This window comes from Chionomys nivalis, chromosome 6, assembly GCF_950005125.1.
Source record: "Chionomys nivalis chromosome 6, mChiNiv1.1, whole genome shotgun sequence".
NCBI classification, from domain to species: domain Eukaryota; kingdom Metazoa; phylum Chordata; class Mammalia; order Rodentia; family Cricetidae; genus Chionomys; species Chionomys nivalis.
The window spans coordinates 22,123,373-22,148,978 of record NC_080091.1 but is presented as its reverse complement, the minus strand read 5'-3'; the positions used below and the strand labels follow the sequence as shown (position 1 = coordinate 22,148,978).

General features: G+C 37.4%; 1 protein-coding gene across 4 annotated transcripts in view; it reads left to right on the top strand.

The window, feature by feature from the left end:
* Vps54 (VPS54 subunit of GARP complex) overlaps positions 1 to 25,606 on the top strand; it is an 82,810-nt gene that overhangs the window by 13,774 nt on the left and 43,430 nt on the right. For 2 of the 4 annotated variants that reach the window (XM_057771244.1, XM_057771246.1), the window contains exons 3-7: positions 142 to 383; positions 4,625 to 4,703; positions 7,271 to 7,305; positions 19,024 to 19,155; positions 22,625 to 23,010. In XM_057771244.1, coding sequence (XP_057627227.1) covers positions 142 to 383; positions 4,625 to 4,703; positions 7,271 to 7,305; positions 19,024 to 19,155; positions 22,625 to 23,010 — 874 coding nt within the window. The remainder of the gene's footprint in view (positions 1 to 141; positions 384 to 4,624; positions 4,704 to 7,270; positions 7,306 to 19,023; positions 19,156 to 22,624; positions 23,011 to 25,606) is intronic. The other 2 variants (XM_057771245.1, XM_057771247.1) reach the window with 2 other exon arrangements.

Here is a 25,606-nt window from a genome sequence, read left to right as displayed (position 1 = left end):
TTTAATTGACTTTTATTAATAATTTACCATGGAGAAAGAGTTTGGTTGCCTATAAAATAGACTATAAGCACTTTTATTTTTCTAGGATATGCTTGCAAGCTTAGAGCCAACTTTACAGAGGTCTCTTGTTTACTTTTGCAGGTGATTCACATAGTTTATGTGTTGCCCCGTCTCTAGTTACAGATCAGCATAGATGGACTGTATATCATTCCAAAGTAAATCTCCCAGCAGCATTAAATGATCCTACATTAGCAAAAAGAGAATCTGACTTCTTCACAAAAACATGGGGACTGGACTTTGTGGACACTGAAGTCATACCTTCATTCTACCTCCCACAGATCAGCAAGGAACATTTTATAGCATATCAGCAGGAAATCTCTCAGGTAACAGCTAATCTTGAATTTAGTAGTACTCAAGTCAAAAGTAAAAGATTTTTAGTTTGATTCATGTAGATCTTTGAAGTCATAGTATTCTTTTTTAATGTTTTTTAAAAATGTATCCAAATTCTGTTGTCTGGGTTGTGTTTCTTTAGATATATTTTAATAGATTTATTTTTCTTTTTTTGTAGTGGTTTTTCAGAATTACAGATATTAGTGTTAAGATTCAGTAGGACCCTACCCTACCTGCCAAGGAGAAGTAGCTGTAAGAGTTTTATAAAGCTCAAATGATCTTTGAGATTTAGGGAATTAGTAGGTTAGGGTGCAAGAGGGAGAAGGCAAGCCAGGTGAGAGGAGAGGCAGGGCTCATGATGTCTGACACTGGAGGAATAGGTATGAGCTAAAACAGTAAAACATGTCCTCTTAGTGGGCTTCATGGATAAGACTGTCTGCTATTCAGAAAATAGCCCTGGGCCTTTGGATTCCAAGTAGTGCAATAGTACCTATTCCTGCTTGTATAGGCCACAGCAGAGAACTGTGACTGACTTGTTGGAGAGAAGAACAGCATTGAGATAGAGATGCTGTTCCTCCAAAGACTGTGAAACTCATCTTTGGCTGGCCAGGAACCAGTATTAAACAGCTGTGGAGACAGACAAGTACACGGATTCATGTGGAGTGAATGCCTCTTATCAGTACTTTGCTCGTTCAGGTGTGCAAGGCCAAAGCCACAGTCTGTCAGAGTCTGACAAAGAGCATGCCACTGTTTAGAAGCTCTGAATTCCTCAGAGATTTGTGGGCAGAATCAGATGGAGAGGCCATAAGATGGTTCATTCTCTCTGTAAGGTTCCTGAAACCAAATTTTCCTGTGACAGAGAATTAAGAGGGAACTTTACTACTATCAAGATTTATACACATCTCAGGAATACAGAGGCCATTGCAGCAGACAACATTTGAAACTGGGGGCAGTTTGAGAAGACGAAGAGCTTTAAAGAGAATTCTCCATTTGTGCAGAACTCAAGGTCTAGTGTAAGCAGCCAGTCAGTGTGGAAAGATGAAGTGACAGAGCCAGGCAAAGATAGAGAAGAAGTGTTGTGGAAAATTGTTTTATCACAAGACAGGAGTTTCTTCCCTACATGTAAGGGGTGATGCTGCTGTTGTAAGAACAAAAGGGGGGCCGGGCGGTGGTGGTGCACGCCTTTAATCCCAGCACTCGGGAGGCAGAGGCAGGCGGATCTCTGTGAGTTCTAGGCCAGCCTGGTCTACAAGAGCTAGTTCCAAAACTACAGAGAAACCCTGTCTCAAAAAAAAAAAAAAAAGAACAAAAGGGGATCCTGAGATACACCTAACAATGACATCTTCCTGAAGTCGAGCCCAGACAAGTCCAGAGGCTTCTGTATTTGGAAATCCCCAGTTGTGACTTCAGTACCCAGTTGTCTCGTTTTCTGTTTTTAACATTCTAACAACTTCTGGATCCAAATTATCGGCTCCACAGTCATCAATAAGATGACTATGACCATGAGAACATTCTGTCTGAAGATTTGGCTGGGCTTGCCAAAGATGCTGTAACAATATCCTTGTGTATAAATCTTTCCTGGGGTGGAACTTATATCTTGACACCTTGTGCTTCTATTTGTTGATTTTGGGAACAATAAGGATTGCCCACCTAAAGACCTCTGTTCTCTTGGGAATGATTTCCTAAGCTTTCTGTTTCAAGCAATAGAGTCATCCTTTTAGGTGAATAATGTATGTGAAGAGGGAGCTTTGGATGAGTTTGGCAGACCCATTGTGCTGATCAGAGCCCCTGGTGTGGCCAAGACCTCTAGGTATGTCCAGACTGGAATCTAAGCTTAGGCAAAGATCTGCTTATGTGATAGCAGTAACAGGAAAATACTCTATATTATGTTAGAATTAGTTTGTAAAAGATGTACAGTTGAACTTCCTGAGGACATTGAAGGCAATGAGACTGTCCTAGACATGTTCAAGGCACAGCCGCAGAAACTGATTCCTCTCTCTTGCCAACATGCTCACTGAGACAAAAAGAACTTCACATATGCTACCCTGCCTCAGCTTACTGCATCCTTTTCTGGTGATGATAGTCATGAAAGATGGTGACTCACTCTGAGATCTGAGCATTAATTGTTGGGTCTTCTTTGTTATGATTTGTTACAGGATTTGGTGCTAGAAGTGGGGAGTCTATACAGAAGGAGATTCCATTGTCCCTTACTATACACACATTTGGCTTCCTGTAGACCAAATCCATTTTCTCCTTCCATTGGCTTCTAGAGAATGTATGAGGCCAAGGGAAACACACATCTTCCCTTTCACTCATCTGTTTCCTAATCTTGAGTACTGTGTGGAACCCTCAGGCTTCTCAGTGGCGGGCTCTGACCATAAGAACATTATCATTGCTCTGTGTTTTTGAGGTTGGGATACTGTCAGGTTTAGGCATTGGAGGTGGTGATTCTACATGTCTGACTGACTTCATCAGTGACTGTAGTTACAGAAAGTGTTGGTGGACTTCAAAGACCGCTAGAAGAGAAAGACAAAAATCAGCATAAATATATTAAAATTTGGGGAGGTGGAAAGAGAATATCACTTTCCATTCTCAATTAATTGCTGATGTTTTGTTTTTTGAGACAAGGTCTTATTCTAGCCCTAGCTGGCTTGGATCTCACTATGTAGACCAGACTGACCTCAAATCCAGAAATCTGCCGCTTTTGCCTATGGGAGTACATTACCATACTTGACAGGAGACAGGTTTGAAACAATGTTCCAGATATTTCTTTATGAATTTTATTTTAAATACAAGTAGAAAAAGGAGAGAGCCAACTCAGGAAATGTTGTAAATTGCTAGTATAGTCCCCCTTCCCCATCCCAGATGCTTGAGAGAAAAAGAACATGTACAGTTATGCTTAAATCACTTGGGAGATTGTTTGCTAATAAAGTTCCCAAGGAAAAAATATCCAGAGTAGAACTTTTCCCGTATCTCCAGTTTACTGCAACAGAGCATCCCACCTTCAGCAGACACCTTCACTGTATCCAAATAAATGTTCAATTCAGCCTTCTCCTTCTCCTCCTCCACTATTTCTATTTCTTTTGAGACAGGGTCTCACTCTGTAGCCCTGGCTGGCCTGGAACTTGCTATATAGATCAGGCTGGCCTCAAACTTCCAGAGCAAACTTACAGAACACTGTCTGCCTGTATGCCCTGAGTACTGAGGCTGATCCACACCCATCTCAGTATACTTCTTTAAATTGCTCTTTCCGAAAGCAAGAATTGAACACAGAGTTTGAAATGGACTGTTACTCACTTTTAACTTAGCAAGTGACTATTACTAATATCCCAATTACCAGTTCAGTCTTTAAAAAAGTCAAATGACATAGTGGGAAATATGTATATACTAACAAAGGCTGACTGTACTTTGTGTGTCTGTGTGTGCACGTGTATACTGAACTCTAACCTCACTGTGTTGTTCAACTGGCCTCAACTGGTCTTTCCACCTCAGCCTCTTTAGTAACTGGGATTATAGGTATGAGCTATTATTACCTAAATCAATATGTATTTATATTTTAATAATTGCTACTTTTAATATTTTTAAATTTAATTTAAATATAACTGATTTTATTTCAGTTATTTACGTTGTTGATTTTGTGGAAATAGGATGAGTATGGCTATATTACTGATATTTAATTTGTATAATGTCTCAAGTATTTTTATAAACAACCTACAAATTGCAAGTTGAAATGAAGAGGTGCTACTGTGTATTGTTAATGTGACAGAAATCTAAATCACTGACAGAACCAGTGCTGGCATGGATGTGGAGCAATAGAAGCTCTCATTCATTGCTGGTAGGAATACAGAGTGGAATAGCCACTTTGCCAAACAATCTGTAAGTAACTGGCAGAATACTCCTAGAACTTTGAACACTATAGGCTAAGTGTTTCCCTGTCTTCACGTCCCATGTGTCTTTTTTAATGACATTCTTGAAAAGAAACTCTTATTATTTTGTTGCGTGGGTAGAATCCAGTGCTTTACATAAGCTAGGCCATGTGCCTACTACTGAGCTGTATCTCTGTCCCTCCATAGTGGTATTTGGTTTGGTTTTTAATTTGTATTTAAGTTCAGAGGCCAGTGATTATATTAAGTTTCAGAGGTAATTTGGTATAATTATGTTATAAAACATGTTGATGTTTTGAATAATCATGTTTCCACATAGCATTGCTTATTATTCATTGTATTTTAATTAGAGAGAGAAGATTCATGAGAGATGCAAGAATATTTGTCCTCCTAAAGATACCTTTGACAGGACTCTTTTACATATTCATGGTACGTATATACGCCACTCTAGATAATGAGCACAGCTCCACTATTAAAGAACAATTGTTAATGTTGAAACTTTGTTTCCTATCATATGTACAGTTTTTCTTTTTAGTAAATTATTTGTGTATTTTGTGGTACTGGGGATTAAAACCTGGGCCTTGTGTTTGCTAGGCTGTATTCCTAGCTTTTATTTCTAGTAAATGGTTTTACAGTTTAAAGCCATAATCTTTTTTACAAAGTTTCTTAGAGAATGCGCATGACTGTGATAGTATAATCCTTCAGTTTGCCGGGCGGTGGTGGCGCACGCTTTTAATCCCAGCACTTGGGAGGCAGAGGCAGGCGGATCTCTGTGAGTTTGAGACCAGCCTGGTCTACAAGAGCTAGTTCCAGGACAGGCTCCAAAACCACAGAGAAACCCTGTCTCGAAAAACCAAAAAAAAAAAAAAAAAAAAAAATCCTTCAGTTTGACAAATATGTAATTGCTTGATGTTTGGTGCATTGTTTGTTGCTTAAAAATAAGAGTAAGAAATTGTCTTAGCTTTCAAGGAATTTAAGGAAATAAACCAATATTTGCAGAACTATATGTTAGTCACTTTAGCTTTATAAAATTGCACACACATCCTTTCTTGCTAAGCTTAAGAAAGGGACCCATAGTTGATGATTGTGACCTGTGTTTTAGATTAGCTAGTGTGAAACATTTATGTATTTGGTAGGGCTTATGTATTTCCTAGGGATGAATATGAACACACACACATATGAACAGTACATACAGAGCCATAAAGTCAAGGGAGGACAAAGCATGTCGAGATTTGCAAGCCTCTCACATGTTGTTCTATTGGGAGTAAGAAATGAGGTGAAAGGACAGGCAGGGGTCAGGTCACAGAGATTTTTGTATGTCTTGCTCAGGAATTTTATTCTTTCTATAGGCAATATAGAACTATAAAATATTTTTAGCCAAACATGGTTAGATTTACAGTTGTACATTTCCTAATGAAAACAGTTAATAATAAGGTATTATATGATGGTAAGACTTTAGACAAGAAGATAATTGGAGGCTCTTACGGTAATATAGGTAAGAAATGATGTGGCCTCAGTAACAGAGTGGAAATAGAGAAGAAATGAGAACAGAAAGCCAAGTAGCCTAGGCACAGGTCTTAATGGTCAGTCAGTGTGGTAATGGAATAAGGTGTCAGTGATAATTCCTATATTTCATGCTTGGACAGCTGTCTACATGAGGAATCCAATTCAGGGAGAGAGGCAGGGAGGACTCTGGAAGAGCTGGAGGCTAGTTTAGCTGCCAGTCTGCAATGAAAGACACATCTGGTTGACACCTAGAGCTCAGGAATGAGGAATGTAGGCTGAAATGTAGGCATGGTGGTTGGTATCAGAGGAACTATAATAGGATCAACAGAGACTTCCACATTAGAAATGAAAAGCTAGGAAAGTTTACAATGTCAGAAAGTTTATTGCATGCTGAGAAGTCTAGAATTTGACAGATTTTTAGAGTGAGCCTTTAGAGCAGAATAGTGGTTACAGACACCTTGATACTCCATAAGAAGGGGGTATATAGGCAAGAGATGCAGACTCAGTAGGGATGAAATTGAAGACGAGTTAAGGTACTGACTGAGTGGATGAGGCAGGAGAGATATTTGCATAACGCCTAACACCAGTATTTTCCTTAAGTTTTGCCCCTGAGGTGGCTCCCTTGCTTCAAGCCACTCCTGGTTCTAGGTTTTATCTTCTCAGTTTTGTAAATAGAAGAGAATTGAGCATATTTTTATGTAGAGTTGAAAAACTTCATTTAAGGAAAGAATTTGAAGCTTATGGAGAGACAAAGTGATTGATAAAGCAGATTTACAGATGAGACGTGGGGGTGGAGTCTTAAGTGTTGAGGGACAATTTGAGAAAAGAGATACCTCATCAGAGATTAGCTTGGCAGGATGAAGACAGAATTTATTGGACATAAAAGAAGATGTCAGAAAAGAAAATAAATATGCTATCAAAAGTCAGTCTTTGACCAAAAATTTGGGATAAAATGGTAGATATCTTTAATAAAATAAAAGTAATATTTCTAATTGAGTTTGGTGATACACAATTATAACCCTAGAACTTGAGCAGCTGAGACAAGAGAATTCAGAGTTTGAGGAAAGCTTGGACTACATAAGAAGTTCCAGGCCAACTTGGGTGATGAAGTAAAATCTTGTCTCAAAAACAAAAGTAATTAGCAGCAGCAATAACACCAACAAAACCCCATCTTACTATTTTAGAATTTAATATAGTTTCTAAAACCATATAGCATACCTAATTTTACAAAAACTTAATGAAAAGAGCATCAGAAAGATTTGAGATGGACTTAGCTGTTTGTTACTAACTGGTAAGTTTACCTGCAGCGTTTATCTTGTTCATTGTGACCTACTATAGTGGAAATCATAGGTAGATTGAGGGACACTTTAAGGACAAAATTGATTTACCTACTTAGCCTAGTGTAATGATAAATTCTTCAAAATATATTTATGAATAAAAAATGAAAACAGATATGAAAATTTCTATTTCCCCTTTACTTTTTTTGATAGATAAATCCAGGACAGATCTGGAACAAGTACCTAAGGTAATGAAGCATAGACATTCAGTTTAATTTTGCCTCGTAAGAATCTTTCAATTGACTGTTTTTGACCAGTGAGACTGTTCTGCTCTTCTGAGAAAATATATTTCTATGTATATATTTGTATATTATATGTGTCTAATTTTGTCATTTTTATTATATATTATACTTTAAAGATTTCTTCAGATAAATGATTTTTACCTCTTTATTTTTATGTAAAATATTTAATTAGCCTGTACAGTATTAGGATTCATTATGGCATTTTGAAACAAAATTTGCTTTTGTTTTTTCTCCCCTCCCTTGTTACCCCATTTCCCTGACACTCCCTTGTACCTTCAGTTTCTTTTCTTGTGCTTATGACTGTTGGCCACCCACTTCCTTCGCGCCTCTCCCCTCACGCTCCGGCTCCTTCCCAGTCTCACAGTCTGTCCCCACACTCACACCGTTCACATATAAGCAAGCAAGGGTCTGCAGAGGAGAGAGAGTGTGTAATTTTTGTCAGAATTTCTGAGTTTTTGCTTAGTATGCTTTCCAGGTTCATCCATTTTCCTGCAAATTTCATTATTTCACTTTTCATTGTAGTTAAAATTCTCTTGTGTTTATATATTATATATCACATTTTCATTATTCCTTCATCTATTGGTGGAATGTTGGTTCCATTTCCTTGCTATTTTGACTAATTCAGCACTAAACATGGATCTGCAGGTATCTCTCTAGGGCAGGCTGTTGAGTCCTTTGCATGTATGCCCAGGAATACTATAGCTAGGTCATATGACTAGTTCTATTTTTAATTTTTGAGAAACCGTCATACTGATTCTTTAATCACTGCGCTAGGTTACACATCTACCACATGAATAGGGCTTTCTCTTCCCATATCCCTGGCGGCATTTGTTATCTTTTTTCTTAATTCTGACTTGGTTGAGCTAGCACCTCAAAGTAGTTTTAATTTGCATTTTTCTGATGGCTAAAGATGTTGAACACTTCTTAAAGTATGTTTGGTCTGTCTTTTTTTCTCTCTTTCAAACCATTTATCAATTATTCTATTTATTGATCAACAGTTTTAGATTTTGGTATCTAATTTTTACTCTTCATGTGTTCTAATGTCAGTCTCCTGTCTAAAGTATAGCCAGCAAAAATTCTCGCTGTCTGTAGGCTCTCTCTTCATTCTACTGATAGTTTCCTTTGCTGTGTGGAAACTGTTTAAATTTCATATTTGTTAATGCTTGGGAGTCATTTCCAGTACAATTGGAAGTTTGTTCAACAGGGTCTTTCCTGTGTCTAAGATCTTGATGTATGTTCCTGTTTTCCTGTGTCTAAGATCTTGATGTATGTTCCCTGTTTTCCTGTGTCTAAGATCTTGATGTATGTTCCCTGTTTTCCTGTGTCTAAGATCTTGATGTATGTTCCTGTTTTCCTGTGTCTAAGATCTTGATGTATGTTCCCTGTTTTCCTGTGTCTAAGATCTTGATGTATGTTCCCTGTTTTCCTGTGTCTAAGATCTTGATGTATGTTCCCTGTTTTCCTGTGTCTAAGATCTTGATGTATGTTCCCTGTTTTCCTGTGTCTAAGATCTTGATGTATGTTCCTGTTTTCCTGTGTCTAAGATCTTGATGTGTGTTCCCTGTTTTCCTGTGTCTAAGATCTTGATGTATGTCCCCTGTTTTCCTGTGTCTAAGATCTTGATGTATGTTCCCTGTTTTCCTGTGTCTAAGATCTTGATGTATGTTCCCTGTTTTCCTGTGTCTAAGATCTTGATGTATGTCCCCTGTTTTCCTGTGTCTAAGATCTTGATGTATGTTCCCTGTTTTCCTGTGTCTAAGATCTTGATGTATGTTCCCTGTTTTCCTGTGTCTAAGATCTTGATGTATGTTCCTGTTTTCCTGTGTCTAAGATCTTGATGTATGTTCCCTGTTTTCCTGTGTCTAAGATCTTGATGTATGTCCCCTGTTTTCCTGTGTCTAAGATCTTGATGTATGTTCCCTGTTTTCCTGTGTCTAAGATCTTGATGTATGTCCCTGTTTTCCTGTGTCTAAGATCTTGATGTATGTTCCCTGTTTTCCTGTGTCTAAGATCTTGATGTATGTTCCCTGTTTTCCTGTGTCTAAGATCTTGATGTATGTTCCTGTTTTCCTGTGTCTAAGATCTTGATGTATGTTCCCTGTTTTCCTGTGTCTAAGATCTTGATGTATGTCCCCTGTTTTCCTGTGTCTAAGATCTTGATGTATGTTCCCTGTTTTCCTGTGTCTAAGATCTTGATGTATGTCCCTGTTTTCCTGTGTCTAAGATCTTGATGTATGTTCCCTGTTTTCCTGTGTCTAAGATCTTGATGTATGTCCCTGTTTTCCTGTGTCTAAGATCTTGATGTGTGTCCCTGTTTTCCTGTGTCTAAGATCTTGATGTATGTTCCCTGTTTTCCTGTGTCTAAGATCTTGATGTGTGTTCCCTGTTTTCCTGTGTCTAAGATCTTGATGTGTGTTCCCTGTTTTCCCTCAACAGCCTCAGCATGTCAGGTTTTAAATTAATTGATGTGCTTTGGTTTTTGTTTAGTGTGAGCGATATGAGCCTATTTTCATTCTTTTGCAGGTGAATATCCAGTTTCACCTGCATCATTTGTTGAATAGGTTGTCTTTTTTCCAGCGTACATTTTTTATGGTTTAACTTTTTTTATGTGCATTGGTGTGAAGACGTCAGATCCCCTGCGACTGAATGTTCAGAAAGTTGTGAGCTGCCATGTGGGTGCTGGGAATTGAACCCAGGTCCTCTGGAAGAGCAGTCAGTGCTCTTAACCACTGAGCCATCTCTCCAGATTCCAGCGTACATTTTTGATGGCTTGGGTTTGTCAGAAATTAGGTGGCCATAACTGTGTGGGTTTATTTCTTTGTCCTATATTCTGTTTCATTGGCCTAAATTCCATTTTTGTGCCAGTACTGTGCTGCCTATACCACTATGGCTCTATAGTATAATTTGAGCTCAACTGTTTTGATACCTGCCATAAGTGTTCTTTCAGCTAAGGATTACTTTGGCTGTGTGTGTTTTTTTTTTTTTTGTGTTTCCATATGAATTTATTCTTCTCAGAACTAGAAGAAAAAATAAGTTCTGTGAAGAATGTGATTGGAATTTTGATGGGTATTATGTTGAATTTGAGATTGTTTGTAGTTGTATAACCGTTTCACAATATTAATTCTGCCAGTCCAGGAACAAGGAAGGTCTTTTCTTCATATAGTGTCTTTTAAATTTCTTTTTCAAACGCCTTAAAGTTTTCATTGAAAAATCTTTGACTTCCTTGGTTAGATTTATTCCTAGGTACTTAATTTATTTTTTTGAGCTGTTGTGATTGGGTATATTTTCCTATTATTAATTTTTTAAATTTATTTTTTGGTTTTTTGTTTTGTTTTGTTTTTGGAGACAGATTTTCTCTGTGTAACAGCCCTGGCTGTTCATTTGTAGACTATGCTGGCCTTGAACTTATAAGATCCACCTGCGTTTGCCTCCCAAGTGCTGGAATTAAAGGCACATGCCAGCATGCCCAGCTAATTTTCCTAATTTGTTTCTCAGCAACTTTGTTATTGATATTTATGAAAGCTACTGCTTTTATTTGTTTCATTTTTGTATGTTGAAATTTTGTACCCTGTAACTTCATTGAAAGTATTCTAAAAGTTTTCTGATAGCATCTGTAAGGATTTTGAGTATAGAATTGTTATTAGAAAATAGAAATAACATCTTCCTTTCTTAGTTTTATCATTTTCTGTCTTTCTTTTGTCTTGGGGATTTAGCTAAGATTTTTGAGGACTGTATTGAATAAGAAATAGTAGATACCCTGAGCTGGTTCAGATCTTAGGAGATGTTTCCAGAGTTTCTGACATAGTATAATGTTGGCTGTAGGTTTGCTATATATGCACTTTGTTCTTTTGAGGTATGGTCTGTCTGTGCATACTATTCCAGTACATTTATTATGAAAGTGTGTTAAACTTTGTCGGATGTCTTTTCTGCATTTATTCCAGAGGAACAGTGAGGTTGTTTTGTTTTCATTTTCATTTGTTTCTAGGAATTTTTAAATTTCTTCCCGGATTTCTTCAATGATCCAGTGTTCTTCATAACTGTATTGTGTAGTCTCCAGGTATTTGTGATCTTTTTGATGTTTCTGGTACTGCCAAATTCTGCTTTGATCCCGCAGTGGGTAGTATACAAGGAATTCTCTCAGTGTGTGCTCTTGTGCTTGTTGACTGTGATGTTACAGGTTTAAGTTCCATGTGCTGCTGAGAAGCATGTGCATTCCCTTTCTGTTGTTTGGACTATTCTGTGGTTATTTGTTAAATTCAGTCAATCTATGGTGTTGCTTACATTTCTTTGCTGATTTTTAAGTTTGGGAGACCTGTGTAAGCATGAGAGTGAGGTATTGAACCTTGCCACTATAAATGGAGACTGTGTTATTGTTTCCTGGCCACCCAAACCTGACACATAAAACCTATATTAATTATAACACTGTTTGGCCAGTGGTTCAGGCGTATTCATAGCTAGCTCTTACATCTTAAATTAATCCATTTCTGGTATTTTATATTTTACCACAAGGTTTGTGGTTTGTTATCTCACGTCTTGCTCCTTGGGCGGCTACATGGCATCTGCCTGACTCTGTCTTCTTTCTCCCCACATTCAGCTTAGTTTTCCTGCATAGCTATATTCTATCCTGTCATAGGCCAAAGCAGCTTCTTTATTAGTCAATGGTAATAAAATATATTCACAGCATACAGAGGGGAATCCCACATCATGCCACTGTTACTATGTCAGGACTTATGGGATCTTTATGCCTTTTAGTGTTTGTTTTATGTAACTAGGAACACTCACATTTGGTGCATAAATGGTTGTAATTATTAGTTTTTCTTGGTGAATCATTCCCTTTATTCAGTGTCCTCTGTGTGTATGTGTGTTTTTGAGTTTCTGTTTGCTTGTTTGTGTATCCTGTGTGCAGGTGGCTGTGGAGGCCAAAGGAGGGCATCGGATTGTCTGGGACTAGAGTTGGAGGCAGTTGTGAGTTGCCTAATGTATGTGCTGGGAACTGAACCCAGGTCCTCTCTGTAAGAGCAGCAAGTGCTCTTAACTGCTGAACCATCTTTCCAGACCCTTCAGTGTCCTCCTTTATCTCTTTTAGATTTTTTTTTATTTGAAATCTATTTCCTCAGTTATAGAAATAGCTTTGCCTTTTTGTTCACTGCCTCTGTTTGCTTGCATTCTTTGACATTCAGTTTTTAGGCATCTTTGCTAGGTGAGTGGGTCTCAGTTTTTATTTATATTTGAGGTTTTTTTTTTCTTCCTTTTCTTTCTTTCTTTCTTTCTTTCTTTCTTTTTTTTTTTGTTTTTCGAGACAGGGTTTCTCTGTAGTTTTGGAGCCTGTCCTGGAACTAGCTCTTGTAGACCAGGCTGGCCTCGAACTCACAGAGATCCGCCTGCCTCTGCCTCCCAAGTGCTGGGATTAAAGGTGTGAGCCACCACCGCCCGGCTTTTTCTTTTTCTTTTTTTTTTTTTTTTTAAATCAACCCTGTTATTTCCTGTGATTTTATTGTGAGATCCTGACTGACTGGATTACAGCTATTTCTTTTCTTCCTTCCCTCTTAGTTTTGGGGGTTAGCTGGTGCACTGGGCTAGACCTGTTTCTTTTCCAGCTCTTTTTGTTCATTTGTTCTTTCAGGTAATGTACTCATTTAGTAAGATGCTTTTAATGTAGGTTATCAGCGGTAGGGTTTAGAGAAGGAATGAGGTACTTGGAAATAAAGTGAGGGACACCCAGGAGTATGAATGTGTGGGTTTCTCAGAGAGAGAGAGCTGTCTCATGGAAGTGGATTCTTTCATTATTCACCCTTCTGGTTAGAATTCCCTTAAGAATTTCCTGCTGTGCTGGCTTTGTTGTTACACATTATCTTCATTTGTGTCTGCCTGAAATATCCTTACCTATGGATCAGTGTTGAAAGATAACGTTACTGGGTACAGTGCTCTTGGTTAGCAATTGTTTACTTCCTGTGCTTAAAAAGACTCACTCAGGGTTTCCTGACTTTTGGGCTGCAGAAGTTACTATGATATTTCTCCCTTTGGGAGGTGACTTTTTTTTCCTTGCAGCTTTTAGCATTGCTTCTCTACTTCATTTTTTAGTTATGGAGAAGGTCTCTGGCAAGGTCTAGTTTGACTTCTGGATGTTTCTTGTGTTTGAATTGTGGTCCCTTTTCTTTAGGTTCATGGAGTTTTCTGGTGTAGTATCATTAAGTGCTGTGTCTCTTCACTTTTCCCTTAGCCCCTCCTTCTACCCATAGAGATGAAGGCTGCTCTCCCAAGTGCCTCTCTGGAGCTTTTTGTATCCCTGTTTTTAAAAAGATAATAAATTTACAAATGAAACTTATTTATGGTATTTCTGCTTTCTTTTGATTCTACATTAGTAGTCTCTTCCTCATGGCTGTAACTTGTAGGTCTGTCTTCTTTTAAAATCATAACTACTGTGAATTTTACCACCCTTCAGATCACTGAGAGATATTCACATTTATGTGAACTTTTTTCTTAGATTTAATAGTACACCTCAACCCCCGACCCCTAGAAGAGTGTCTGTTGTTTACATAGATTCTTAGGAGGGCAGTGACAGTGACCGGAGGATGAAGACAGGAAGAGGGAGAACTTTGAAAATGTTCCTGTCTCCTACAGAATAAAATTCAAGCTGTCCTTGAGCACTCGGAGTGGAACTTCTGCTGCTGCTCTTTGTTCTTTTTCTTTTTTGCTGGTTACGTGCTGTACTTACGTTGTAATAGGAGCGGCGGGGCTGCGTCTCTGGCACCCGGCCGCCCGCATGGCTAGCTTATGCCCCGAAATAATTACACGTAAACTGTATTCTTTTAAACACTGCCTGGCCCATTAGCTCCAGCCTCTTATTGGCTAGCTCTTACATATTGATCTAACCCATTTCTAATATTCTGTGTAGCACCACGAGCTGGCTTACCAGGAAAGATCTTAACCTGCGTCTGTCTGGAGTGGGAGAATCATGACGACTCACTGACTCGGCTTCTTTCTCCCAGCATTCTGTTCTGTTTCTTCCACCCACCTAAGGGTTGGCCTATCAAATGGGCCTAGGCAGTTTCTTTATTAATTAATCAATGAAAGCAACAGATTAATACAAGACCCACCTCCATCATTTTCCCTTTTTCTGTTTAAACAAAAAAGAAAGGCTTTCACTTTAACATAGTAAGATTACATATAGCAAAACAGTTATCAAGCAAGAATTACAGTTACAATATTTATATCTATTTTATCTTTTAGCATAACTAAGGAAAACTATAACTATAACTAACCATTCTTCAACTCCATCAAAGACTCCAGAAGGATATAATATTACCTAAGCAAACAAGAGATCCAAAACTCAAGAAATGACAGAGACATCTCACTGCATGGACAGTCACCCAAAGTTCTTTTGTACTGTTGGGGCATCCATCTTCAGCCTTCAGGCCCATAGTATCCAGCAGACATTTTCATCAAGCAGGAAATTCCAAAGACAGTTCAGTCACTTTTTGCTGTGTCCTGCAGAATGTCTCACAGACTCTTTTATGAGTCAGGAACCCCGAAAAACCATCTCACCTTTAGGCAAGTTCAGCAGTCCTCTTTCTGTGGGTTCTCTGTGTCCAGTTTATGCAACAGTCCAGGCAAGAGCAGTTTCTTGCCCAAATGGCTATCAAACTCCTTAAGGAGCCTCTTCAATGCCCATCTTCTTCTTGAAGTAGATTGGTGCTGCCAGGAGCAGATGTGTCTCATTATCATGAAAATCCCTAAGTTACTAAAACATTAAGTGCCATATTCTGCAGTCTTTGAAAGATATGAAGAATGCCTATCTAGCTGAAATATATCTATGCACATCTAGAAAATCTAACTAACATGACTAAAAGCTTGACAATTATCGATAATTATCCATTAACAACCTATATACATCACATTTTTAAATGAACTATACAATCACAATACCTTAATCAAGATTAGAAATATGCATATACATATAACAAAATTGACCTTCAAATCCACACCAATGCAAATTATTCATATCTATATCATATCCCCCTTTAAATGTAAAAGAACATTTAAAAACAATATTTGGGAACATGGGCGCAGCTTTTTTCTCCAAACTGCTTCCTGCTGAATGGGGGCGCTGTATTCAGATCTTTCATGGTGTAACCTGTGTGTCAGGGTCATCTCAGTCGGCAGTTGAGTGAAGTAATTTTCTGAAGGTGTTCACAGCAACCTTTCAGGAGGGCGTGGTCTATCATACCATATTGGTATAGACACAATCCACAGAGTCTCATCCTCTGTGAAAACAAAAGAAGACCCTCTCCAAAGCATCATATCCTTAGACCCAAATTCTGAAATCATAATACCCTTATATCCATTCTGGTTTAGCTTGGCAGCCCATATAATGAGATGTCTCTCTGCACTTAGCTCCTTTACAGTCAAAAATTTTAAAGAAAACACAATAATACAAAGAATCCAGACTCTCTGTGAATTTTCCATTTTTACGTGGCTTATTTTTCTTTATTTCTTTTAATCTACAATTATCTGTACTCTGTCTCTTTAAAGACTTTACCCTTTTTTTAAGACATTAACTTTATTCTTTATATATTTTTTTGTCTCTCTCAAGCCTACGTACATTCATCCAACAGTGTCTGAATCTGTACTATTGTGAATCTGTAATTTTTTTACTATCCAGGAGCATTTCTTAAAATGTTAAGCACTTCTTAAAAACTTAAGTTGTACCATGTAGGGGTAATATGGTACCGCCTGTGTCCTGCCCAGTTGAAACCTTAACTGCGCTGTTATTACAGTAATTATGGTAGTTCCTGCCTGAGACCAGCACAGTTCAGCTGAGCCGCTCCTGCCTCAGAGTCATTTGGTGCCCCTGAGCCACAGCACGGTTCCAGGCACACAGCAGTCCACATTGCCATCAAGCAAGCCATAGCATTTTACTCCAAATGATCCATTCAAAAGCTCTGTCTCCAGCAGGAGCCAGACAGAGATCGCGATGGCGGCACAGCCCAGAAAGCCGGCATTTTAAAACAGCCAGTTTTTTCCTGTTGCTGAGTCAGGACAATTTCTTTGCCGCACGCAACCCACAAACAGCAAAAATCTGTCTTAAATTCTCTCTGTGTCCTTTTTAAGCCCTCTCAGGTTTTACGTGGAGTTCATTAGCACGTTGGGTGCCACTCTGTTGTAATAAGAGTGGCGGGGCTGCGTCTCTGGCACCCGGCCGCCCGCATGGCTAGCTTATGCCCCAAAATAATTACACGGAAACTGTATTCTTTTAAACACTGCCTGGCCCATTAGCTCCAGCCTCTTATTGGCTAGCTCTTACATATTGATCTAACCCATTTCTAATATTCTGTGTAGCACCATGAGCTGGCTTACCAGGAAAGATCTTAACCTGAGTCTGTCTGGAGTGGGAGAATCATGGCGACTCACTGACTCAGCTTCTTTCTCCCAGCATTCTGTTCTGTCTACTCCACCCACCTAAGGGTTGGTCTATCAAATGGGCCTAGGCAGTTTCTTTATTAATTAACCAATGAAAGCAACAGATTAATACAAGACCCACCTCCATCATTCTTACATTGTTTCTTCCACCTTGGAAGACCCCCATCCCCTCCTGTACTTAAATCCTTTATAATTCTCTTCTAAAAGGCAATTTTTTATGTGTTTTCTTCTTTCCAACTGAACACAATTTACTCCTTTGTCAAGAAGGAGTCACTGGGGAACCTGCTCCTAAGAAAATTGCTATTCGTAGGGACCCTCCTTCCCCAATACCAAAATGTGCCAGTGCCCCAGTCCCTTAAATACTGCATAAAATATGCATATATGTGTCTGTGTGCTCTGAGTACACATGTCTAGCTTATTTACAATATCTAATAGTATGTAAATGCTATGTGCATAGTTGTACTGTATTGTTTAGGGTTACTGACAAGGAAGAGAAGCCTGCACATGCTTAATATAGAAGCTTTTTTTGAATAATTCAGTTCATGGTGGAACCTAGGGATACACAGCATCAACTAATCAACTATATATATATGCTCTAGTCATATTCCTTGGATTGATAATCCTTGAGATTAGAATATGGGTAGTAATTTATCTTTACTTCCTCTTAATAGCTAACATAATGGACAGTTAATAGATATTTGTTGAACTAATTCTTTTGAGTATAATATTAAAGCATGGATTAGAAAACTTATTCCTACCTCTAATGAGTTTTTTCCTTATCATGTTCATACTATTTTTTATATAGATGTATGAATTGGTAAATAAAATAAAAATTAATAAATTAAAGTATGTTTTCAGCCCTTTGATGTTAGGGAACACAGTGATTAATCAGTTTGGTTACTAATAAACTGTAAGAACATGTGATCTTCAGAGATGCATATTAAATAATTTTTGAAGTATGAGATCTATAATTAATTGTATATGGCATAGTTGTCTTCAGAGGTGGAATGATTAGTGTCTGGATCGTACATATTTACTCTTTTGATTGGGTCATGTTCTTCAGGAAGATAAGCAGGAAGGGGCATTTTAGGTCAAAGTATATCAAGATAGTTAAGCCTAAGAGAGTATAGAAACTGCCCTGCCTCCCTCACCTCCCTGGTGAATTTAGATGCCCTGTAGAATTTGGACTGTAGTCATAGGTAAGAATCCACCAAGAGTTTTAAACAGGAAAGTTAATAAATTGTTAGAGAGACACAATGCAAAGTGTCTCTGTTAGACAGGGATGTCAGTAAGTCAGAGATAAATGTAAACCAGAGATGAATGAGGAATTCAATTTCTTAGTGCTGAGAAGATGAAGACAGGAAATCTCTGTTTAGGTGGATGTGGAGAGTGGGGAAGGAAACGCTCATCATAACTGAATAGTTTAGTTTGTTTATTCTGACATCATTTCTGAAGGAATTTTTAGTTAGGAGAAAGAAGTATAATTTGGGGAAACTGATACTTGACAGTTTTAAAACTGTCAGTGGGAAATATGCAAATTAGCATAGGCCTGCTGCTCTGTGTTATTGGCTGGGTGTGATGTATGATTGGAGTCACTGATGCAGGCTTACAGTGATCCACACTGGTAAAGGCAAAAGCATTTTTTTTTCTTTAATTCAGTTGTTATTTATTTACTTTTATAGATAGGTGCCCAGTGTGTGGCCCAGGCTGCCTTTAAACTCACTGCAGACCACAGACTGTGGAGTCCTCCTACCTCAGCTTCTTGATTATTGGAAGTACAAGCATCACTACCACTGCAGCTACGTTTTTCTACTTTTTGTTTTGTTGTGTTTTAGGTTTATTACTTAATTTGATATGTTTGTGCATTTTTCTTGTGTTATGTATGTGCACCACATGTGTACCTGATGCCTGTGGAGATCGGGAGGATGGCATCTCACCCCGGGACTAGACGTACAAATGGTTGTTAACTTCCATGTGTGTGCTGGGAACCACACCCAGGGTCTCTGCAAGAGCAGCAAGTGCTCTTTAACTGCTAAGCCATCTCCCTAGCCCCATTTTTCTACCTTTAATGAGCATTTTAACTTGGTGAGAAATAATTTTTGTGATTGAGATTTTTGCTTTTGCTTCTCATATTTAAGATCCAAGTTAAGTTTGTTTAATGGTATTCTAATGTAATATAATGTAAGAGCTAATGAATATAGAGAAGATATTTAACTAATTGGGGACAATGCATTCTTTTGATAGATTTTTATGAAACCAGATTTTGCCTTGGACGATTCTTTAACTTTTAATTCAGTTTTACCATGGTCTCATTTTAATACTGCTGGTGGGAAAGGAAATCGCGATGCAGCTTCTTCCAAGTTGCTTCAAGAAAAGGTAATTTAATTTCTCACTAACTTTTCCCATAGTTAGGTGGTACTAAATCTTAGATTTACTGATTAAGTTCTACTTTTTAAATGTTCTCTCCTCCTGTCTCCCCTTTCCAGTTCTTTCCCTTCTTTCTCTTTCCTTTTCCCTTTCCTCTTTCTTGGTGCTGGGTTTGAACCTAGGGCTCCACCCACACTAGGCCAAGGGCTCTACCACCTCTCCTACCGTTAAGTTCATTTTCGTTGCCAGTCAAAATTATAACAACTGTGTTCTTAACTGATGGGTTAGGAAGTAGACTCTTAGTGGAGCAAAGTTATGACTGTGAAAACAATTCTTCACTAAAATAGAGTGGGTGGAATTTTACTTTAAAGACCTTATTGCATGTGTGTGAGATATGTATGGTAGGAGCAATAGACGCCACTGTGTAGGTGCAGAGGTCAGAGGACAATTTGGTGGAGTCATTCTCTCCTTCCATTATGTGGGTTCTGGGCATTTAACTCAGATCCTTGGCTTAGGAGCCATGTGATTTTGCCATCTCACTGGCCCTAAGTTGATGACATTGTAGTGGAGAGAATATACTAGGTATAAATTGCTTTGTGTTGATCCTAAATATTTCAGTTATACATGAGCTGACTCCGTAACAGTGATCTAAAAGCTCAGTGAACCAACTTTGTGAAGTGATGCTTTCTTCACTTCAATATTGAAGATCATTATTTTGAAACAAAACATGTTTTAGTTAAAATAGAATACTCCTACTACACTATTTTTGCTTTATAAAACCTAGTCTTTTGCATTTTTTTTTTTGGTCAGCAATCTTTAAATTTTACTGTGTCACTATGTCTTAGAGTAGACATCTTGAAAGCTGTTTTTAATTCAGAACTCTGGGTATATCTAGAATCTTTCTACAATTTGAGTGACAGTAAAGTCTTTAATCTCTGTTCTTTCTCAGCACTTGGCCTAGAGCCTCTAAAAGTCATGACTGATTCTTAAGGACATTTTATTTCACTCTTGTGACATTGCTTGACCTATGAAAGCCCTCTTTCAAGTCCAAAAAGAGGATCCAGTTTTCCGTAGTAGCTGAAGAACAGACCAGGGGCCTGAGAAGACTTGTGGGCAAGAATCATGTGCATTCCTTTTCTCATTACTGTAAATGAGAATAAGGTGATTATTTTTCCCTTAGAAACTTTCACTTATGAAAAGCTTTTCCTTTAGTGAGAGTACTTTTTATATTTTTACTGCTTATAAACAGTGGCTTATCATACATGTTACCATACTTCCTGACTGCACTTCACATTTAGAGTCTTATACTCTGGTAGAATAATACCTAAAAAAACAAAAATAAAAACTCCATGTCATTAACTATACATATAGTTGTAGAAGTAATTTTAAAATTCAGTCCTTTACATCAGTTTAATAGGAAATAAATTATGAAAGTATTATGCTTTTGAAAAAGAGTGGATTAATGGAATATCGATGAATTCCAAAAATCTTTAAAATTCAAAGGATATTCTTTTCTCATTCTGAATATTTAAAGTAACTAAAGTGATGGAAATAAACAATTTTTTAAGTCCCAGAGTCAGGTTTGTTGTATTTCCACTCTGGCTCTTTTTGTTCTGCTCTGTTAGAATAGGAATGAAACCATTAGGCTAGCTCTTTCAAACTCCTGATGTGGTGGGGCAGTTAGTCCCCTGCTAACTGTAAAGCAACATTGTTTCCTTCTCTGTGATGTGAGTGCATCCGAATTCAAATCCTTGCTCTGTGTTTTCATTAAGAAAGACTTCCTGGGTGAGATGACCCAGGGGGCAGAGATGGCACTCCAAGCCTGATGACCTCGCAGCACTGAGATCCACACAGCAGAGAGAGAGAAATGACTCATACAGTTTTTCTTTTGATGTCTACATTAGGCTGTGACATGTGCCCCTTCCCCCACAAAATAAAACAAGTGCTTTTTTTATTTTAAGGCTTTCCTTAAAAAAAGGAGGGGGGAGGACTAGATCTGTAACTTGGTGGTAGAGTGAGCTTCTCATGTCTGAGAGCCTGGGTTTGATCTTAAGCACTTCAGGGGCTGAGGGGAAGTAACTGTGCATAGGAACAAAGTTGTTTACTTTTTTTTTCCTTTATTTTCATTTTTAGTTTATTTTTAAAATTACAAATGTGTTAAACCGGTCCAGAGATTGGCAGCATCATATAAGGCATGGGTGAAGGTTATTCATTCATCAGTTGCCGTTCTGACAGTTGGCTCTACTTGAGCATATAATCGATTTTACTGTGTTTGTATTCATGTTGCTTTTTCAGTAAGTGTGCTGTATTGAAGATGAGAAGAAAAAGGGTATGAGCTCAAGAAAATTAAATTATAAAATTTCTTAATTTGCAACCCATTTAGATTAAATAAAAATTATTATTAAGTAAATGACCACTGTTGAAAAAAATAATATCTTTGAATCCTTTAAATCATAGAGACTGAAAGTTCATTAATCCTTTAACACGATGTGATTCAGAAATAGTGCCTAGGTTACAAAATCTGAAAGTAACAACCAAGAGAAATGGAGATATTGTAGTAATAAAAAGAAGCATATTCTTTTAGAAAAAGAAAGGAAAAGGTAGCCCTGTGGGTCAGTAGACGTGCATTGGGCTGATAGTGACAGAGACAACAAATTTCAGAGTTCCAGATTATACAACGGTAAGAGTTAAGCATGGTAGTATTATAATATACATGAGCTAATTATTTAAGGCATTTATCACTCTCTTAAGAGCATAAGACATCAGAGTAAAAATTACAAATGGCTAAAAGACTAATTTTGAAATATAAAATAATCAGCCTTGAAAATAAACCATCAAAATGAATGGTAATGTAATATGTGACCCAACCAACAGACTGTCTGCTCTCAGTTTGAAATAGTGCGGTCTAGTATGCAGAGTGAGTCTGACAGACATGGGTTTTATATGTTAGTTTTGGCACTGGCTAACCACATGATTATATTCAAGTTATTTAATGCTTCTGTGTTTTCTCATTTGTAAAATGAGAATGCTACTTATAGCTGTTTGTTAAAATTAGAAAACATACATGCATGTGAAACAGATGTGATATTACATAGAAGAAAAAGCCATCTACTTAGATAAATGACATAGGATGTTAATGTGGGCCAAGGAGATAATTTTCTCTGAAATCTTAGAACTCAGACTACCAGTGAGCCCTGAGCTCGTTGTGCGACAGAGGTAGTATTTAAAGGGTAGCAGTGCCTGGAAAGGAAGAAGTAGGCAAATAAGCTTGTATTCTTTGATCTCACATTTATATGGTTTTGGGTTGCACTTTTTGATACCCATTTTGTGTGTCAGAGTCCAAGGATCCCATGATCCAACAAGTCACGCAATAGAATTTAGTACTTGTCGAAACATTTTACCATTTTCAGAAAGTTATTTGGATAGTCATGAATGATAATCTTAAAATATATCTGATTTTTTTTTCTTCCCTTTGAAGCTGAGCCATTATCTGGATATTGTGGAAGTAAACATTGCTCACCAGATCTCTCTACGTTCAGAAGCATTTTTTCATGCAATGACCTCTCAACATGAATTGCAGGACTACCTCAAGAAAACTTCCCAGGCTGTAAAAATGCTTCGAGATAAAATTGCACAGATTGATAAAGTTATGTGTGAAGGATCACTACATATTTTAAGACTGGCACTTAGCAGAAACAATTGTGTTAAAGTATACAATAAACTGAAGTTAATGGCCACTGTACACCAAACTCAGCCTACAGTGCAGGTGTTATTATCTACTTCTGAATTTGTTGGAGCATTGGACTTAATAGCAACAACTCAAGAGGTTCTGCAGCAGGAGCTTCAGGGCATTCACAGCTTCCGGTATGTCTGTTCAGTAAACCGTCCCAAGTAATGTCAGGGAACTTTCAGGGATTAATATGTGTATGCAGTGTTAAAAGTGTAGGTGTATTCGAAGTGAAATGTATAGTTTTCTTCCAGATTGGTTTGCTTAGTAATGTTGTGATTATGTTATTTATATTAGCAAAACAGATAAAAACTAAGTATTAGTAGTGTTATTTCAATAGAGAAGCTAACTTAAAATTTCTAGTAGATGAAATAAATATAAAACCAGTTAGAATTTTGAAACTAACACTTTGAAAATGTTCAAATGACTTTGTGTCTAAATGGTAAGTCTTGACAACTCTGGTCTGTGAATACTGGAGCGCTTTAAATTGTTTAGAGTGATGATTGTAGGCTCATGGGATGGCTTGGGGTCCACGTGTGTTCTCATGGCATATACAGGCACGAGTACAAATAAAATAAACATAAAAATCTTTCTAATAGGATTTAAACTGAATTTTTTAAAGGTTCATTTCTAATTTTCAGTTTGTGTCTCAAATTTCAAAATTCCAGATAATGATTGGGGAAAAAAAAAACCTGTTCTTCCTGAGTTCTTACTTTGAGAATACCTTTACAAAACCAAACCAAAACAAATGGGAGGTAACTCAATTAGAGAAGTGCTTACCAAGGAACTATGAGAACCCAAATTAGATCTCTAGAATGCACATTTTAAGAATTTGGTCATGGTAATAGACACAGAACCTGGAAGATCCTTGGGACTCATTGGCCAGCCAGCCAAGTATACTCAGCAAGTTCCAGACTAATAAGAGATTGTCTCAAAAGAACAGAGTACATGGTGCCTGAGGAGTGACACCCTTGCCTGACCTTTGGCACACATGCACACATTGATAAGGGGTGGTAGTGGCTACAGGTGTTTGTTGTTCATAACGCACTTGCTTAACCTGTGAATTTTATCTTTGATACCACTAACACAAAAACAAAGCTAATTTGACTTTGAAATTGCATATAAAATACATTTAAGATTGTAGCTATGGATATTTTATGTGAATTTGTATTGTTTATAGACCAGTTGCAGCCATTACAATGTCATTACACTAAGAAGGTGTTGGTGTTTTTATAGAAGTTCTTGTCTTCTGGCAGACTCATTAAGAACTTGGAACAAGAGGTTCATTGCATTTTTACAGATGTGCTCTGTAAGTTAATAGAGATGTGATATAGTCTAGGAGAGTTAGAATCAAAATAAACTCATTTTGATTGAATTACAAGTTCTCATTAACTAAGATTATGTGTATGGACTGTTTAGATAGCACTTTAGAACTTGTACAAAATTGAAGAATGACAGTGAGCACTTAGGAATGACAGGCTGACTGAGAGTTTCGAGTCATGACAGTTTCTGCTGTGTTTTGTTAGGAGGAGGAGTTAATCACGTGGCTTGGCAGTTAGGGTACATCAACACAGTGTGATGGTGTGCAGATGGCTGTGGAACTCTAACGCTAGGAGCATAATCCAGATCTTGATGGTTATAGAAATGGTTACAGGCTAAGCCACAAATCTTTTGAAAGGCTATTAAAAGCTCTTGTAGGAAATTCTCTCCTTAAAATTATACCTGTACATAAAATTTTGGGTGATTCATGGGCCTTTGAAGTCTACTATGTGTTTCTCTACATGGACCCCCCAAGTGACTAAATGATTTCTAATTTTTTTTCACCTCTGAATTTTAAAACTTTTTTATTTTCAATTTGTGTGATGTTTTTAATGCATAGTTGATTTTTATCATTGCTTTACAAAAATAGACTTAAATGACAGAAGCTCTGAGTTTCACTTTCTGTTTATCACCCAATAAAGTCATAACATAGGCACCAGTATTGTCTGATCAGCACAGAACCGAGAACTAGAATTGAAGATTTAATGCCTGCTTGCTGAATTCAGATTCTAAACCGGTTCTATTTTTTACCACAAAGGTCATACATCTGTTTGATACATCTATTTGATACATTTATTTGATACATCTGTTTGTTTGTAATTGATAATATTGATGAAGACTGTAGTTAGCCAAAGGTGTCTGGAAAAATTCTAAGACTAGAGTTGGATGTTATCAGTGATTTATGATTTATTGTACTACAGAATTCAAGCTTACATTTATTTATGTATTTACGTAGTTTGTTCTTGGGGGTCAAACTCATAGCTTTGTCATACTGGACAGTGACCCACCAACAACCCTAACTTGGATGTCTCATTTTGCTGAGATGTCTGTTGTTATTTTCTTTAGAATCTATACATGTGAAGGATATTTATTTATCTGTAAACATTTCTGTAAAGCTGCCTATCACCTGTCAGTTCTCGTATGGTTATAACTGTGTAAAAGTTTGGTATCAGAATTGAGTTTAATTTATATTTCACATAAGCATCTTTATATGCAAGTTATTTCAAAAATGAAAGAACCCTAAAAGAAAATATCTTAATCCTGATTCATACTTGAAGTCATTTGAGACTGAGTTTGGTAGTTGAGGAATTTTACTTTGTGTTTTAAATTTCTGGCAGATTCTATTTGATGGATTTATAGTTCTTTTTACTATGAGATTATTAAATGTCAATTTTATTTTCTTGTAAGCTTCAT